The sequence below is a fragment of the Panicum virgatum genome, chromosome 9K (genome assembly GCF_016808335.1).
Source record: "Panicum virgatum strain AP13 chromosome 9K, P.virgatum_v5, whole genome shotgun sequence".
In the NCBI taxonomy this organism is placed as follows: Eukaryota; Viridiplantae; Streptophyta; class Magnoliopsida; order Poales; family Poaceae; genus Panicum; species Panicum virgatum.
In genome coordinates this window covers 9,854,704-9,868,129 of record NC_053144.1, presented here as the reverse complement: position 1 = coordinate 9,868,129, position 13,426 = coordinate 9,854,704, and the positions used below count along the sequence as shown (strand labels likewise).

Genomic DNA, 13,426 nt, shown 5'->3' with positions numbered 1-13,426 from the left:
GCTGCTGACTGCTGGCTGGTGCTAGTTTGGTGTGAGAGAAAAATACTGTTGGCTGGATACAGCGAATAGAATGTCGTTAGATTTTGATCCAACGGCCAAAAAAAAGAGTGAGGAAAGCTGGAATTTCACTCGAGTGACATATACACACTCCAGAAAAATGTAAAAGTCAATTTATCAACTTCTCCATCAAACCCGGGCCGCCGGGCAAATGACCGTGGACTCTGGCACTCTGCTTACGTACTTGCACACGTACGACGATCTGCTCGTGCGGTGATTCACCTCGCTGTCGAGCAAGCCGAAATCCCAAGCCCGAGTTTAGCAGGCTGCAGCATTTTTTGCTTTTTAACCCTTCTCGTGAAAGATTTTCACAAATAGACCCCTAGCGAAACAAATTGCGTTTCTGGACCCAGGGTCGGCGCCACAACTCATGGCACCGAGTTAACACGTCTCGCCGCCATAGGTCATGGCGCCAAGCTGTTTAGTCCGTGGCTGAGCTGGCGCTGATGTGGCAGCCTGCTCGGCGCCGCAAAACATGGCGCCGAGCTCGGTGCCATGAGCTACGGCACCGAGCTGGCTGCCTGTGTCTTGACCTGAACACCTCCGGGACGCACGACGGTGGGGGAGGCGGCGGGAGGGCCTCGGAGGCGAGAACGGCCGTGGCGGTGGAGGACGAGGCCGGGAAGGCGCTGAACGCCGTGCCGTCATGGACACGCTCGCGGTCGTCCTGGCCGGGTAAAAGAGCGTCCAGAGCATGCTGCGCCCGGCATGGTGTTTTCCTGAGAAGAACGAGCGGATGGCGGAGGTTGAGGCCTGGTAAAAGATTCCTTTAGGTAAAAAAATTTTCACCATCATCCAAACACGGGCCAGGGTACATGCTTCTTTTTCTTTATTTGTACCGTGCCTTGGAGTTAGAGGCAGTAGGCTTCTTTTTTTTATCTTTCTTTTCGATCCTGGCAGTAGGCAGGAGTTCGTCGCGTCCGAACTGCTTCTCACCTCACCTCGCATGTAGTCAAGCGGCAAGCCGGCCACCGCTCCATGCAATCAAGAGTCTGAACCGATCTCGAACGAGCCAGCAGCACGACATAAAGCACGGCACGGCACTGTACTCGATTGGTGCAGAGAAGTAGGAAGCCAGCTCGGCGCCGTAGCTTATGGCGCCGAGCTCGGCGCCTGCTTTGCGGCGCCGAGCAGGCTGCCACATCAGCGACAGCTTAGCCACGGACCAAACAGTTTGGTGCCATGACCTATGGCGCCGAGACGTGTTAACTGGCGCCATGAGTCGTGGCGCCGACTCCTGAGGTCCAGAAACGCAATTCGTTTTGTTAGGAGTCTATTTGTAAAAATCTTTCGCGAGAAGGGCCAAAAAGCAAAAAAAGCCGGAGCAGGCTGTCTGAAATATTTTTACCTATGAAGACTGGTCCGTTACCCATACTAGTAACTTACCAATTGTATCTCTCGAGATGCTCTCGCACTGGAAGTTCCTGTTCTGGCACGTGACAGCTGAAATCTCTAATAGACGAAACCTCACCCTGGATCGGGCCAAAATCGAGCGCAGGATGAGCCACGTCACCCGAATTTTCTCAACCGTCCGTTCCCATGCTAACGATCGGATGCAACCTCTGCAGCTTCTTCCTCCGGCTATTCTAGAACCATCAGGGAGCTCCCTCGACCTCGACGTGCGGAGGGCACGGCGACGAATCAAGCCAGGATCCTGGTCGTAGTGAACCACGCCGCCGGCGCCCGCTCGCGCCTTGGCCTGCTCGCCTGCCGACACCACCCGCACCCGCCTTGGCCTGCACGGCCGTTGATGCCGCCCGCGCCCACCGTGGCCCGCCCCGCCGGCCGCCGCCTTGGCCTGCTCGTCCATGGCCCGCGCCGCAGCCGTGGCCCGCAGCACGCCAACGCCGCCCACGCCTGCCGACACTGACCTCGCCCGCCCACCCGTACCCGTTCGCGCCGACTGACGCGGCGGATCTGGCGATAGAGAGCGACGGCGGACAGGGGAGGAGGCCGTGCGGCACCAGGAAGGGCCCGAGCTCCGGCAGGAGGACGTCGCCGGGGAGGACGTCTTGCGGGGAGGGCCGGCCGCCGGGAGAGGGAGCCTGGCGTGCGGGATGGTTGCTGACGCGCCTCGCAGGGCCCCAAGCACAGAGGACCGCGCACATGGAGGTCCAGCGCATCCGCTGCCCACCTGAGGAGAGCTTCCCGTGAACACAACGTGCTACGGCGGCCAGCCCGCGGCGAGCCGCTACGCCGGTGCGCCTGGCCCCTGCTTGTGCCCGCCACCACCCAAATCTGGGGCCTCCTCTGCGGGTGGAGGCGGTGGCGACTCGACGGCTGCACGGCAACGGGACGAAGGCAGAGGTGCGTACCCATGGGATAAACTCTTTCATGCAGATCACCATTTCGTTACTTGTTTCCTCATTCATACCATATTGGTCTATGGTCGAGAAGCCAAGAAATTGAGTGCAAGACCTTGATAAATTTGTACAGCTAACGGTTGCGTCCAATACTGAAAACTGATTACGAGTTGAAGAAGATTGTACAGGACATCTCAATTCAAGGGCAAGAAGATGAGAAAATATTAAGTTTACGGGTAATCTTGTAGCCATGATGCGAAGGCAATTCTTCTTTCAGAAATAAAGAAGACAACAATTCATTGGATTGGGATTTGGGGCTGAGCTTCCCACAGACGCATGGCGCTATTCAAGCTCTGTGGAAATACATAAAACAAAATATGTATCTAAAAAAATTAAAACAATTAATAATTGGGATGGATGGAGTATGTGCTACTGTTAATTTTGATACATAATTGTGAAAATGGTCTCCATGGAGGAAGCAAAAACTTTAATATTCTTTACATGCCTTTGCTTATCATATTGAACTGATGGCTTGCGACGGACACCACAACACCCGGCAAGCTCCTCCCCTAACCCCGGCCTAACCACCATCGCAGGCTCGAGGTTGAAGAAGAACAATGCGTGGGTCCAAGGGAACCTCCCTTCTGTGATAGCTTGCGCGCCGGTAGCGTGCGAGGAATAGATCCCCTGCCGGACCACTGCCACACCGCTTCATGAAACAAGTTTCTAGCATTTCTAAAACTTACCATTTCGCTCCAATTCTACCATACGATTCTCCCTCCCTCCTGGTTAAGAGTTAATTCCTTGAATGCCATCAAAATTTATATCAATCCCTTCAATGCCACTGAAAATTAAGCTATCCCTTTGTTGCCATCAAAATTTAATGTTTTATCCCTTCAATGCCATTCCGTTCAATTCTGCTGTTAACCTAACGGAAGCTGCTGCGGACCCCACGTGTAAGTGAAAGGGAGGGCTAAGGCCTCTGCTCGCGCCGCACCCCCAACAGCACCTCCGCTCCCTCCGCCCCGCCGCGCCATGGCCCCTGCTCCTCCTCCCTCCCTCCCCCCGGCGCGCCACAGCTCCTCTATCCCGCCATGGCGGGGCGCGCGGCCGGCCCCCATGGCGCTCGTGACCGGCGCCCTCCCTGCTCCCTCTCCGCGCGGAGGCACGACGCGGGCCGGCCGCCGGCGCTCCTCCCCCTCCCTCGCCGGCGTTCCCTCACCCATCGCCGGGGACGGTCCTCCCCCTCCCTCGCCGGCGACTGGATCGGGGCGCCGCCGACCCTCTGCCCCCTCCCTCCCTCTCCGCCCACCCTCGCCGGCGCCGGATCCGGAGTGGCGCGCGGCCGGCCCCTCCTCCTTTCCTTCCATGGCAGGCGGCCGGATCCGGAGCGGAGCAGCGGCCGGCGAGCGCGCAGAGGCCTGCTTCCGCTCCCACCTGGCCGTGGCCGCGCGACGGCTTCAGCAGGCGGCGCGTCACTATGGGGGCGGCGGTGGAGGCTCTTTGCGGCGGCGGCACCCGGCCGCGTCCTCCTCCGGCGAGCAGGGCCATAGCGCGGCGGCCCGGCCGATTCGGAGTGGCCTCGACGGCAGCAGCGCACACGACGCCCTCCCTGGAGCTCGGGGGCGCTCGAGCTCGGCCTGCCTCGACCTCTGCCCATCGGCTCGCCTCGGGGCGCCACGGCCAGCTCACCTCGCCGCGCCGCGCCTCCTTCCTCGGCGCCGCGCCCCATCTCTGCTCCCTCCGCCGGTGACCGGAGCTCGGTGCGCGTGCGGGCGGGCGGCCCTGCGCGAGCTCGGCTGCTGGCGGGCTGCGGTCCATGGCGGAGCGGCGCAGCGCGCCGGGGGGAAGGAGGGAGGGAGGAGGAGCAGGGGCCATGGCGCGGCGGGGCGGAGCAAGCTGAGGCGCTGTTGGGGTGCGGCGCAAGCAGAGGCCTTAGTCCTCCCTTTCACTTACACATGGGGTCCGCAGTAGCTTCCGTTAGGTTAACAGCAGAATTGAACGGAATGGCATTGAAGGGATAAAACATTAAATTTTGATGGCAACAAAGGGATAGCTTAATTTTCAGTGGCATTGAAGGGATTGATATAAATTTTGATGGCATTCAAGGAATTAACTCCCTGGTTAATGTCCGAGCTGAGCCGCCGAGTTGACACGGAGGAGAAGCTCTAATCTGATGAAGCACACACAGCAATCTCACATACTAAAAAGATGTACCACTGTGTAGCGTTTAAGTGGTGTGCAAACATGCTAAATGACCATTTACGTGAACAATATTTTCCAAATAATATGTTGACAAAATATATGGAATTGCCTTTGTGTGCATGCTTGACGACATAATAAACAGAAATAACTTTATATAGTCACATCAAGGTCATCCAATATGGTCTTAAGGCATGAATATATACATTAGGATTATATAGTGCAAAACAGTGGCTAAGCACCATCACAGGGCGCGGCAAAGCCGCGCCTGGTTTCTAGTACAAATCGATTTTACATGACATGACATTGCACAGGAAGATCACTAACTGATGGCACCTGCTTCTGTGCTCTGCCCTATCAGAAAATGATTAAGGAATGTTAGTTGGACCGTGACAGTTGGGAGCTTGTTAGGATGTTCGAGCTTATCTCCATCAGAGATAGACTAGTAAACTGTGTCACGCTTATTTGCCTTGCTAACCAACAGCCTCTGCTTAGTTCTGCTGCCTGCCCGGGCACCTAACCCTTTAAAAGCCAACGACAAACTAACCCGACCTCACCCCGGCCCTCATCGTGGATCACCATCTGCAAGGACCGGGTCGGATCGGACGTGCCGCGTGCGCCCGGGCGGCGTGATGGCCTCCAAGACCACCGCGGCGAGGACGACGACGGCGGGCCGCCAGCACCACCTGCCGCGGCGCAGGCCCGTGCCCAGCGGGCCGCCGGTGGTGATCGCACAGCATGAGTGCCCCAGCGCGATGCGCGCCCACGTCCTGGAGGTGCCCCCGGGCCGCGACGTCCTCTCGTGCGTCGCCGCGTTCGCGCGGCGCGGGCGGCGGGGCGCGCTGGTGCTGGGCGCGGCCGGCCGCGTCGCCGACGTCGTGCTCCGGGACCCCGCCGCCGCCGCGCTGGTGCTCCGCGGCACCACGGAGATACTGGGCCTGGCCGGCTGCTTCTTCCCTTTCCCCAGCCCCGGCGCGGCGGGGACGGCGGTGTTCCTGGCAGGGCCACGGGGCACCGTGCTGGGCGGCGCCGTCGCGCCGGGGGGGCTGGTGGCCGCCGGGCCGGTGGTGGTCGTGGTGGCCACGTTTGTCGCAGCGGCGCTGGACAGGCTGCCGTTGCTCAAGGGGGAGGAGCCCGTGCATGGACACCGCGGCTGGCCGGTGTGCCCAAAGCAGCAACAGCAGCAGCAGCAGCTGGGCCTGGGCGCCAATAAGATCTTGCCGAGCGCCGCGCCGAGGGAAATCAATTAAATTAAAGGGCTCATCGATGTTTGAATTTTAATTGAATAGATTATAGATGAAACATGCATCTCATTGCGTGCGTCTTGAGCTGTTCTCGCTAGCCAGAGCGGAGTTGCTTTGCTTTTGGGATTTCAGATGATTTCAAGCTTCTGTGCAGATTGAGCGTAGAATGCTGGATGTACGGCTTGTGTTCTGGGAACTGATCACGCATGAGGGTGACACGGACTTCTAGCCGTAGTACGTTGCGACTTGTATGTGCTTTCCACTGGCGTCGTCGTAGCTCTCGTCGCATGGTGCCGGTGAGCCGATCTGTGGTGACGGGTGTGTGATGAAATGTACTCAACACGCTTTAGAACGTTAATTTGCTTTGTTTCAGTGAAATGGGGCAGGACGGGTGGCCTGTTTTTTTTTTAAAAAATAATTTGTAGGCAAAAACCTTCATCCATTTGGGACAACTCTTGTATCAAAAAGAAAGAAATAGTCTACTTTTAGAGGGGGGGAAAATAAAGAAATAGCCAAGAGAAAAAAATCTGGGCTGGGCTGGCCGAACTAGCTTTTTAGCAAGGAAGGAGCCCGGCCGAAAACCTAATAACACGAGCGAGACATGACTTGACCGGGCCTGACTGACTGACTTGGCAATTCCAGCCCGGTCATGGCCTGTAATCAATCAGGGTTCACCCAATGGGGCCCACCACGTTCCCCTCCTCCCTCCCGAATCAATCCACCATCCTAAACCACCAAAGCGAGCGAATCGAGCGAGCCAGCAATTGTCCGATCCGTGCCGTGCTCCCCCCCCGCCGCCGCTTCCTCCTCCTCACCGCTTCGTCGATTCGGTTCGCTGCTTCCCGCGTCAAATCACCGCCTCGCGGATGGCCTCCAACGCCCCGGCGCCCCAGCCCCAGGCCCTGCCCAAGCCCACTAGGGTCTCGCTGTCCTACGAGGAGATCTCCAAGCTCTTCTCGCTCCCCATCGCCGAGGCAGCCTCCATCCTCGGTATGGCCCCCCGCCCCTGCCCCCCTCTCTGTCTCTCTCGCGCCGCGCTGCTTCCATCCCGCTCACGGTCTCGCCCCGCCTGCTCGTCCCGTCTGCAGGAGTCTGCACCAGTGTCTTGAAGAGGATTTGCCGCAGCCACGGGATTGTTCGGTGGCCGTATCGAAAGGTAACAAGCTCGTTGCTTCGGCACCTAAATTTTCGTACGCCTCTAGACCCTGTGGTAACAAGAGGGAATTAAAATGCGTTTTACCTGTGATGTTTTTGGCACACTTTCCTACTTGCACAACTTGCGTTGCCCATATGATGCACAAGCTCTGAATTTGGATTGACCAGCTTTGCCCCAAAAAAAAAAAGAAACATACCAACAATATCGAGTTATCGACACCTCATCTGTCTTCACAGAGTACCGCATATGTATACCTTTCAATTAGTCTTTACCAAAGCACCAAACCCCAGTCCAAGTGTCCAATGCCTGGAATCATGTTGATGCACAGGCTCTGAATTGATTCAGATGTTTGATCTTTCTCTATTTCTGGAACACACACGTGACTTGCACATAGAACAACAACTTAGCTGTTCCTCATGAATAAGATTCATTGCCACATATGATAATCTCATCTGAGGATAACTTAAATTCCAATGTACATTAATGTGCAGCTTCTTGAGGAAATGTTGTCGCGCTGCTTACAACAACTTGTATTTCTGACTCTGTCTAGTCATTTGTAATTTTACTTAAATCATCGTACTTGTAGCTTGTTTCTGGGAAAGCTGGTGACGACACAAAAGGTCCTGAAAGAGAGAAAGCCAAGGAGCTTCTTGAGTTGTCAAAAATTGCAAAACAAAAGGCTTTCAGCCCATCTGGTTCATCAGTAGCGTGAGTAAAGCTCTCCCTCCCTCCCTCCCTGCCTACTTCTCACGCTCTGCAAAGCTTGAGTAGGCTCATGCAGTTGTCTTACTGAGTGTTCAACGCCACTTGATAGTGCCACTTTAAATAAAAACCTATGAAATATACTGAAGTATTGTTGAAAACATATGCCTGAAGCGCAATGTTGTTTCAGTCATGTAACTAATTCTGTGTCAGGTTTGACACATCAGCATAATTTAACAATTTAAGTTTTTATATTCCTACAAAAGAAGTATAGTACGGTCGTATATTGCTATGTTGTCTGATGTCTCTATCTAGTTGAGCAATTAAGAGCTATCGTACATATGGCTCTTGTATCACTAAAACTATCGCAGTTGTTGTTTCATTGTGGTGCTTTATAGCACAACCAGTGTGCCCAGAAACTCAGCAAGTAGGAGGTTTCTATGAACTCTTTGAACAGTGATATTTTCAACATCAGTATAAGGTAAATGTCTCCACGATTGATTTCTGCGCAGCTTTGCTTGAGAATAGGTTGGGAAGTGTGTTGATGCATTTATGTTTCACCGTTTCATGTAAACTAAACTAATTATCTGCATGAATGTGGTTTTTTTATCTTTACTTTTGTCCTTGTTTAGTCAAATCACTACTTTGGTAAATTGTGTTGTGAGCACTTGAGACTCGATGGCTGTGCATATGGATGTAAACTGGAAGATGACTTTGCATTGCATAAAGTGTGTTTTGTAGTGGTTCATGATTCAGCTTTCTACTGCCCATCTGCTTTCTTAGGGCTTGTAGGGCGGTTGTTACCAGGTAGACCTGATGATGACCAGACCACTCGCCTGTCCGCGTCTCTCCGATCTAGAAAAGCAGCTTCATGTTTTGTTAAATGAATTTTTTTTGTGTACCCCATTTTTCCCCAGAGTAGTACATCTGCACTGTGCATGGATCATATGATGATATGTTATACTGAAGAAACAAATTGCATCATTCATTTGACACTTGGATTGGACTGGGCATGCTAATAGGTCAACGAACACTTCCCAAGGAGTGGCAAAATCTCAACAGGGCAGTTCTAAGGCAGGGCAAGTTTCGGTTTCACCCCCAGCGGTTAAACAAAATGCGTCAGTTAGCTTGGCGCATGGTAGCCAAGCCAAAGCCATTCCAAGCTACATGGATGATTTCAAGTACGGATTCCCATCATCTGGCTTGTCCTGTGAAACTAAGAAATGGTGGGGCGGGAGCAGTGACTCGGACTGTGCGCCCACCAAAGATGGAAGCTGCGAAGCCCTTGGCGAGGCATCAAAGGGCATGACTGATGATGACGAGTTGGACTGGGGAGCAGATGAGGCGGAAGCTGAGGCTGATGGCGCTGTTACAGCAGAAGCGTCGGCACAGCTGTGCTCCCTGAGAAGGAAAGCAGTAGACGATGGGCGCAAGCTATTGAATGGTGACACCCGCAGGGGACAAGACTTTTCTAGACTGAACAAGAGGCAGAAGCTGGCGCTAGCCCAGGTATTTGGGGCTTCACTGCCGGATGTTGTACTTGTGTTTAGTGAGTGAGCAACTGATAAATGCGGTTGCCCTCCCTCTTCAGATCTTCATGTAACATGACCCATTATAAGCGAGAAGTGTGAAATCCTCTCACTGAATTGAAGAAGAATGGTAGGAGCTTGTTTTGCCTGCCTTACCATACAAGTCGTTGGTGTTGATTTTGTATGTATTGTATAGTCTCCTGCGTGCACATGAGACTATGAGAGCGCCTTATATATATGTGAATGCACTAATATATGTACATAACGTGATTCCATTGTGTTGTGTTCCTTGATTTCATGTCAAAACTGTACAGCACTTGAAAGATTATATGGTAATAATATGATGTGAGGATTGTGAATAGGTGAAAAAACTCAACTGCTCGTCTATTGTTTTGTCTGCTTACATTCTTCTGCGCCTAACAATCCTCCAAATTTAAAATGGGATTGGTACAAACTGATATTTTGCCTCGTGAAATACTGTTTGTTTTTTCATGAGAAAAATCTTTTGCTCTGCCCAACTATGTTTTGACTATTGTAGGTGCCAAGTATCAAGTATCATCATGTATATATGAGCTTTTCCATACGCTATGTATGACTAACTATGAAAGTATTATGCTGGTAAATAACTCAACATTGTTGCTGTTTCTTTATACCATTGTTTATCTTCTACTTGCCTTTTCCACAAGCCACAAAAAAAAAAGAACAATTAGGTAGGCATGTAGAAAGTGGCCAGATGTCCTTAAAGTGAACCAGTCGAGAAAATATGCACACACATGATGTTTTGGTCAATGGAAGATAGAAAATTGAATATCTGTCATGTGAATTTGGCTGCTATTAATATTCTTTTCGTGGTTTTCCATATGAAAACCCACATATGGAAATCTAGCGTGCTGATGACATGTCCCGTGTTTTCAACAGGTTGTGGAATGTTTATGCTTGTATAAGTTATTATAGTTTCCAAACCCGTGTGTACCTTTCGGTTAAACTTTTAACTACATGATTTTTTTAAAAAAAAGTTCTTTTAACTGTGGTCAATTCTACATTTATCTCATCAGCATATGCAGAAGGGTACACAGAAGAATGTTATATTTTTTAAAAAATTCTTTTAACTGTCATCAATTCTACATTTATCTCATCAGCATATGCAGAATGGTACACAAAAGAATCACCTTATTTGTCGATTTTTTTTTTCTTGAACATGGAAGAGAGCAGCGTATAATTGCATAGAAGACACCACTCACACACTCGATTTATGTTGTCTTACAGAGTGCCATGCATAAGATATCTATGTCTACTGATTCAAACTTTTTTACATCCAGCCCCCTTGAAGCTTTGCCATCCATACTGAATGACAGTAATGCCATGATATCCTAATTACATAATTGTGTAAATTGCAAGTTAATCTGTTAGGTTGCTTTCTGCTTTTTTAATGTTACCAGCATTGAAATAATAAATGAATGGACGATTTGGTGGCAGAGAGATAGGGTCGATCTAGTTACGGCTTTACCCATTTCTTTTTATGCTAGCATATATAATAGAAGCAGCACTGACATCAGTGTGGCTGAAGAAAGTGCTCCTGTGCGCATCTCCAATGTATGGATATCTTTTTCACAGGTAAGCTTGTTCTTTCGGCAAAGCATGCGCTTTGTCTTGCAATGGCATCTAACAATGAGTTTCTTATGTCTAATTTTCGCTTAATCCAGACGGAGATAGCACCGAACTCAGGCTACCTGGCGCATAGGATCTAGGGTTGCTTCTACTGACTGTTTTTGTGGACAGAGCCGCGGACTAGCTATTATATTGTCTATGTTAGCTGATGAATGTTTCTGTTAGTCAGATGCAACCCGCAATGGTAGACATACATGACAGGGAATCATGTGTTTAATGTTGGTTGCTTGTGGCTTGGCTTCAGTTGAGAAGTATTGTGTGCCATGGGAAGATTTCTCTCATGTGGTGTCTGTACTGATTTTGGATGGTGAGGTTTGTGTATAAGCAACTTTTTCTTTCTTCCAGAGGCAAGGATTCCAAATGTTGAAAATAGATGTATCTGGCTGAAACCAATTGAATCTTTCGATGCAAAGTGGACAAAAATTAGTTTCGCAGGGCAAGGGGGAAAATGTGGATGAGAATAAGAGCAGGAGCAAAGGCAATCAGAAAAGGTGTAATGACAAGGAGGAACAAAGCAAGGTATGTTGAACATCTTTTACGGGCAATTCTGGATTTACCTCCATCCTCATTGGTGGTTATGGAACCCAGCCAGACCCACATGGGTGGAGTAATGCATTCATCATTTGGTAATTATCATCTCATGCTTTTGTTCTAGCATGCAGTATGTTTGTGCAATTGTGCTTGTAGAACACATTTGGAAGAACAAGGCTGGGTACTAAAGAGGAGATACGAACGCTGCTCTGCTGGGCATATAAATAGATAGTAGGAAAGTGAACTCACATTTGGAAGAATTTTGCAACCTGTTTTCAGTACTCGCATACATCATAAAAACTGGGGTCGGAGGAAGGAAAGCTGGAGTTGGTCAATGCGGGCTAAAATGTGCTGTGCCGTGTGGATCGGGATCCACAAGAAAGGTCACTGCACTGCAGAGTTCATAGACGCTTGTGTGAGTGAGATGCCAGCTGCCAGAGCAGAAAGAATTCTGGTATTGAGCATTTGAGCCGAAGCAGAAGCACATGGCAGGTTTCCTTGGGTGCAAGGCAAAGACATGTGTCGATGGGGTCACATGAGCATCCAGCAAGCAATGCAAAGTGCAAGCAAAGTCCCGTGTCACTGGTAGTGGTAGACACCTACTCGACTCTACTCGAACAAGGCGGGCATCTTCTCCTCTTTATAAAGGAACGGGAGAAACTTCAGGCAGAGCGCCCCGCCTGATCTGTCTCCACAGCTCCAGCTCCGGCAAGATGACAGCTCAGTCACCGGCGTCGCTGCTGCTCTTCTCCATGGGGCTTATGCTCCTCTGCTTCACCTCAGGTAAATAAATTCACCAATCGATGATGCTCAATCTCATCCCTTCTCCTGCGATCGGTTTCTGAAGCCGGCCCTGGCTGTCTTTCTGAACTGTGTGATTGCAGCAGGTGTCGCGGATGCGCAGAAGACGTGGTGCGTCGCCAAGCCCTCGGCCTCCAACCAGGTCCTGCTGCTGAACCTCAACTACGCGTGCTCCCAGGTGAGCTGCGCCGTGATCCAGAAGGGCGGGCCGTGCTACTACCCGGACAGCCTGGTGTCCCGCGCCGCCGTCGCCATGAACCTCTACTACGCCGCCAACGGCAGGCACCCCTGGAATTGCTACTTCAACAACTCGGCGCTCGTGGTGCGCTCCGATCCCAGCTATGGATCCTGCACCTACTACTAGTAGATGATCGCCGGCTACTTCTCTTGCAACTGCTGTCTTGCATTGTGTCCAACTTACTTTAGCTGAACGAAAACTGTGCAGTGCTGCTGCTGCAGCTGATGCTTAGAGTGCCATAACATGCATGATCACCAGCTCATATAATACAGTTTGATTGGTTGGTTTCCGATGACTTGGTCATTTGTTTCGTAATTAATACTTTAAAATCTATCAGAGTCTGCCTTGTCATACATCACCAGACCATACATACGGATCGATTTGTGTGCGACTTGTTCGTTCCAGCGGCTTTGATCTCTGTACATCATGTAGCGAGTATTGTTGCAATTCTTTCTCCAGCAGCAGCAGGCATTCATAAATCTATTGGACCAAGTCGCGACCAAAGTTGAACAACATAATCTAGAATGCTATGATATAACGAAAACTAGTTCACGTTGATGCCTTATTGAATGAAGGCCATCGAGTCATTTCCGGCCCTGTATTTTCACGAGCATGCTCATGCATGTATTTCATTAAGAAAAAAACTATAATGACGCAATCTTAAGAGAACCCTGAAGATGCAGAATTATAAAAACACCACACCGCATTGACGGTGGTACAAGACCTAGAACAACGGACTAATTTGGGTAGACGAACTCTGTTCACGCACGCCCGGTGTATCGGCTGATGACTCAAGTGCAAGATCACTGCATCCGCTTATGCATTTTCACAGGGGCATAGGGTGGTATCGGATTATGGAATTAATGGTCTCTTCACAATCTGACTTGATCTTTATATATTTTTAGCTCAAAACTATATAAGATTAGAGTCTGACTCTCTTACATTATCTAAGCTATATTTTTAGGCAATTTACCATTGTGAGCAAAGCACATCCA

At 50.8% G+C, this 13,426-nt stretch overlaps 3 protein-coding genes across 4 annotated transcripts; all 3 read left to right on the top strand.

The window, feature by feature from the left end:
• The first annotated feature begins 5,132 nt into the window (after positions 1–5,132).
• Positions 5,133–5,903, top strand: LOC120648518 (AT-hook motif nuclear-localized protein 23-like). The gene has a single exon (XM_039925278.1). The coding sequence runs from the start codon at positions 5,195–5,197 to the stop codon at positions 5,810–5,812; it is 618 nt and encodes a 205-aa protein (XP_039781212.1). The 5' UTR covers positions 5,133–5,194; the 3' UTR covers positions 5,813–5,903.
• A 619-nt stretch (positions 5,904–6,522) lies between these two features.
• Positions 6,523–9,564, top strand: LOC120649989. The gene is made up of 4 exons (XM_039926943.1): positions 6,523–6,796; positions 6,895–6,962; positions 7,549–7,670; positions 8,687–9,564. The coding sequence occupies exons 1-4, from the start codon at positions 6,673–6,675 to the stop codon at positions 9,219–9,221; spliced, it is 849 nt and encodes a 282-aa protein (XP_039782877.1). The 5' UTR covers positions 6,523–6,672; the 3' UTR covers positions 9,222–9,564.
• A 551-nt stretch (positions 9,565–10,115) lies between these two features.
• LOC120649990 (glucan endo-1,3-beta-D-glucosidase-like) lies at positions 10,116–12,726 on the top strand. Of its 2 annotated transcripts, none has more exons than XM_039926945.1 (2): positions 10,116–12,175; positions 12,280–12,726. In XM_039926945.1, the coding sequence occupies exons 1-2, from the start codon at positions 12,106–12,108 to the stop codon at positions 12,555–12,557; spliced, it is 348 nt and encodes a 115-aa protein (XP_039782879.1). In that variant the 5' UTR covers positions 10,116–12,105; the 3' UTR covers positions 12,558–12,726. The 2 variants fall into 2 exon arrangements, with proteins under 2 accessions (XP_039782879.1, XP_039782878.1); XM_039926944.1 differs by having other exon boundaries at positions 10,191–12,175; positions 12,277–12,726.
• Positions 12,727–13,426: the final 700 nt, after the last annotated feature.

Bases quoted from the DNA above. Each gene is read 5' to 3' on its own strand.
- LOC120648518 (XM_039925278.1), top strand. From the start codon at position 5,195: ATGGCCTCCAAGACCACCGCGGCGAGGACGACGACGGCGGGCCGCCAG.
- LOC120649989 (XM_039926943.1), top strand. From the start codon at position 6,673: ATGGCCTCCAACGCCCCGGCGCCCCAGCCCCAGGCCCTGCCCAAGCCC. The intron at 6,797-6,894 runs GTATGGCCCCCC...TCCCGTCTGCAG, and splicing joins CGAGGCAGCCTCCATCCTCG to GAGTCTGCACCAGTGTCTTG. The intron at 7,671-8,686 runs GTGAGTAAAGCT...GCATGCTAATAG, and splicing joins CCATCTGGTTCATCAGTAGC to GTCAACGAACACTTCCCAAG.
- LOC120649990 (XM_039926944.1), top strand. From the start codon at position 12,106: ATGACAGCTCAGTCACCGGCGTCGCTGCTGCTCTTCTCCATGGGGCTT. The intron at 12,176-12,276 runs GTAAATAAATTC...GTGTGATTGCAG, and splicing joins GCTCCTCTGCTTCACCTCAG to CAGGTGTCGCGGATGCGCAG.